Raw genomic sequence first — 2,901 nt, forward strand, 5'->3', positions numbered from 1 at the left:
GCTGCAAGAAGGTCCTCCATAGTGCATGTGGCAGGGCTCAGGTTGCATTGCAGCAGGTGGTCTGGGGTTTGCTCTTCTCCACACTCGCATGTTGTGGATTCCACTTTGTGGCCCCATTCCTGAAGGTTGGCTCTGCATCTCGTGGTGCCAGAGCGCAGTCTGTTCAGCGCCTTCCAAGTCGCCCAGTCCTCTGTGTGCCCAGGGGGGAGTCTCTCATTTGGTATCAGCCATTGGTTGAGGTTTTGGGTTTGAGCCTGCCACTTTTGGACTCTCGCTTGCTGAGGTGTTCCAGCGAGTGCCTCTGTAGATCTTAGAAAATTTTTAGGGGTGATGGACACTCATTGGCCTGATAGGTGCATTGTGTCCAAATTTGGTGTCAATTCGTCCAATGGTTTTTGAGTTATGTTAATCCCACAAACAAACATTACATTTTTATTTATATAGATTGTCTATACCACTATGTGGGAGCCCCTGGTGGCGCAGTGGGTTAAAGCGCTGAGCTGCTGAGCTTGTTGATCGAAAGGTCACAGGTTTGATTCCGGGGAGCGGTGTGAGTTTCCGCTGTCAGCCCTAGCTTCTGCCAACCTAGCAGTTCGAAAACATGCAAATGTGAGTAGATCAATAGGTACCGCTCTGGCGGGAAGGTAACGGCGCTCCATGCAGTCATGCCGGCCACATGACCTTGGAGGTGTCTATGGACAATGCTGGCTCTTTGGCTTAGAAATGGAGATGAGAACCACACCCCAGAGTCAGACATGACTGGACTTAATGTCAGGGGACTACCTTTATCTTTACTATACCACTATACTGCACTAATGTCAGGAGGAATGCTTCTGGAACTTGGCCAGAGAGCCCGGAAAACTCACAACAGCCCAGAGTGATTATTAACAACACCAAAACAAAGCTACAAACAAAAAAGCAAATTTTCATTCGAGACACATTTCAATGTGTTGAGCAAGCAAATACTTTCCCCAGAAGTGGTTTTCCTGCAAGACGAATCAGTGCTGGCTATTTACACTCAAGAGGCCTTCCTCTCCAGCCTTGCTGTTTTGGCAATGCAATTGTTAACCCGGCCTGAGGTTCATGGGCGTTGATCTCCGGTCTGATGTCATCATCTCTGTAACATGAACCTCCGGCTTTCCCTCGGAATTGCCTTTAAATAGCCACGCTGGAGCCAGGAGCTCTCCACTGGATCCCTGGGCAAGAAACACTCCAAGGAGAAGACCGTTCTTGGTCGCTGGCACCATTTGGAAAAGCAGCAGCTCCATCGTGACCCCAGCCATGTCGACCTCCTTGCGGGTGAGCCCTTCGGTCCACGGCTATCGCTTCGATACTGCCCTGCGCAAGAAAGCCGTGGCCAACATCTTCGAGAACTTGGACCAAGAGTCCTTGGAGAAGCTCTTCAAACACTCCGGGGACCGGAAGGCCGAAGAGCGGGCCAAGATCATCCTGGCTCCGGACCAAGAACTGGAGGAGAAAGCCCGGTCGCTTATGGCTTTGAAGCAGAGGACCAGAGAGAAACTCTTCCAGTTCCTCAAGTTTGGGAAGCACTCCATCAAAGTCCACTGAAGGAGGTAGGACGGGATGGAAAGAGCGCAAGTCCTTAGTCCAGATGTATCGCTTTGGGCATCATGGGGCCTCCAGATGCCACGAGGAGGAAGGATGCCGGGAGATGATGAGTGTCCAGTTCCATTACTGGACACTTGAAACACTAAGACTGTAAAGGAGTCAAAAGCTTTGGTCAGTGGGCCAAATGGACAGCAGTCCCTGAGCCACGAAGCAAGGAGGGCAACCGGCGGCACAGTCGGGCACATTTTCCGGTGCCAACGAGAATCTGGATGGCTTTCCTCCAGACTGACAATCTTTTCTGAGACTTGTTTATTGAATGTCGAAAGCCTTCCGTAAGCCTCTCCCTGTTGTCTGTTGGGATGAAAGAGGATTAGAGAGCGATCCGTGACTTTGTCTGTTTGCATTTGTTTAAAATGCACTACGAGAAGCGCGTGGCGTCTTTGGTGTTGTAATGCACAACAATGCTCCAGGGAGAGGACTGGCTTTGGGGACAGCATGAAACAGACGCCGAGACTCAAACTAGTTGCGCACAAGTTTCCTTTCGAAAAAGGAAGCTTCGTCCTGCATTGAATGAACTGGGGAGGTCTCTTTGGGACATTGAGTTCTCTTGATATCGAAAGGCGGTTTCGAGTGTGCGCTTCCAGAAAAGCAAAACAAAAGAATTGTAAGTGCCTAAAGTGCAATTCTTGCTGTGAATTTTGCAAGCGACAGACAATGTTTGCAACAATACTGTATTTCTGGCCTTCGCATCCGCTCATCTGTGGAACAAATAAATTATAATTTTGATAGAAATCCTTTGGGTCTGAAATGCTTGATTTGAGCATAAAAATAATACTTTTTTTTTAAAGCCATCTCTTTATGAATCCTTTTCAAACCTGTGAGAATTGGGTTGTTGTAGATTTTTCGGGCTGTCTGCCCATGTTCTAGAAGCATTCTCTCCTGATGTTTCACCTGCATCTGTGACAGGCGTTCTCTGAGGTTGTGAGGACAGGAGAGAATGCTTCTAGAACATGGCCAGACAGCCCAAAAAACCTACAACAACCCAGTGATTCCGGACATGAAAGCCTTCGACAATACTGTGAGAATTGCACTCATTTTAACCCTGAGCATGTGCAAAGTACATCTTATTCTATTTGGAAAGGAACAGGTAACTATATATTTAGGATTACATGTGTGTATGGTCCTTCAAGCCAAATGGACATTTATGATCAAATCATGAATTTCATAGGTTTTTAAGATATCTGGTGAGGTTAGAGCAGTTTTTCTCAACCTGGACCCCTGGGGGGGGGGGAGGGGGGTCGAGAGGGTGTGTGTCAGAGGGGTTGTCAAAGA

General features: G+C 48.2%; 1 protein-coding gene across 1 annotated transcript; it reads left to right on the forward strand.

Moving 5' to 3' along the window:
- The first annotated feature begins 1,145 nt into the window (after window positions 1-1,145).
- TCIM (transcriptional and immune response regulator) lies at window positions 1,146-2,361 on the forward strand. Its single transcript, XM_060787147.2, has one exon. It carries the CDS (start codon window positions 1,282-1,284, stop codon window positions 1,567-1,569), a length of 288 nt encoding a protein of 95 aa, XP_060643130.1. The 5' UTR covers window positions 1,146-1,281; the 3' UTR covers window positions 1,570-2,361.
- The last annotated feature ends 540 nt before the right edge of the window (window positions 2,362-2,901 follow it).

Source organism: Anolis sagrei, chromosome 7 (assembly GCF_037176765.1).
Source record: "Anolis sagrei isolate rAnoSag1 chromosome 7, rAnoSag1.mat, whole genome shotgun sequence".
Lineage (NCBI taxonomy): Eukaryota > Metazoa > Chordata > Lepidosauria > Squamata > Dactyloidae > Anolis > Anolis sagrei.

What these genes read in the sequence shown, in the direction of transcription:
- TCIM (XM_060787147.2), top strand. Translation starts at nt 1,282, where the DNA reads ATGTCGACCTCCTTGCGGGTGAGCCCTTCGGTCCACGGCTATCGCTTC.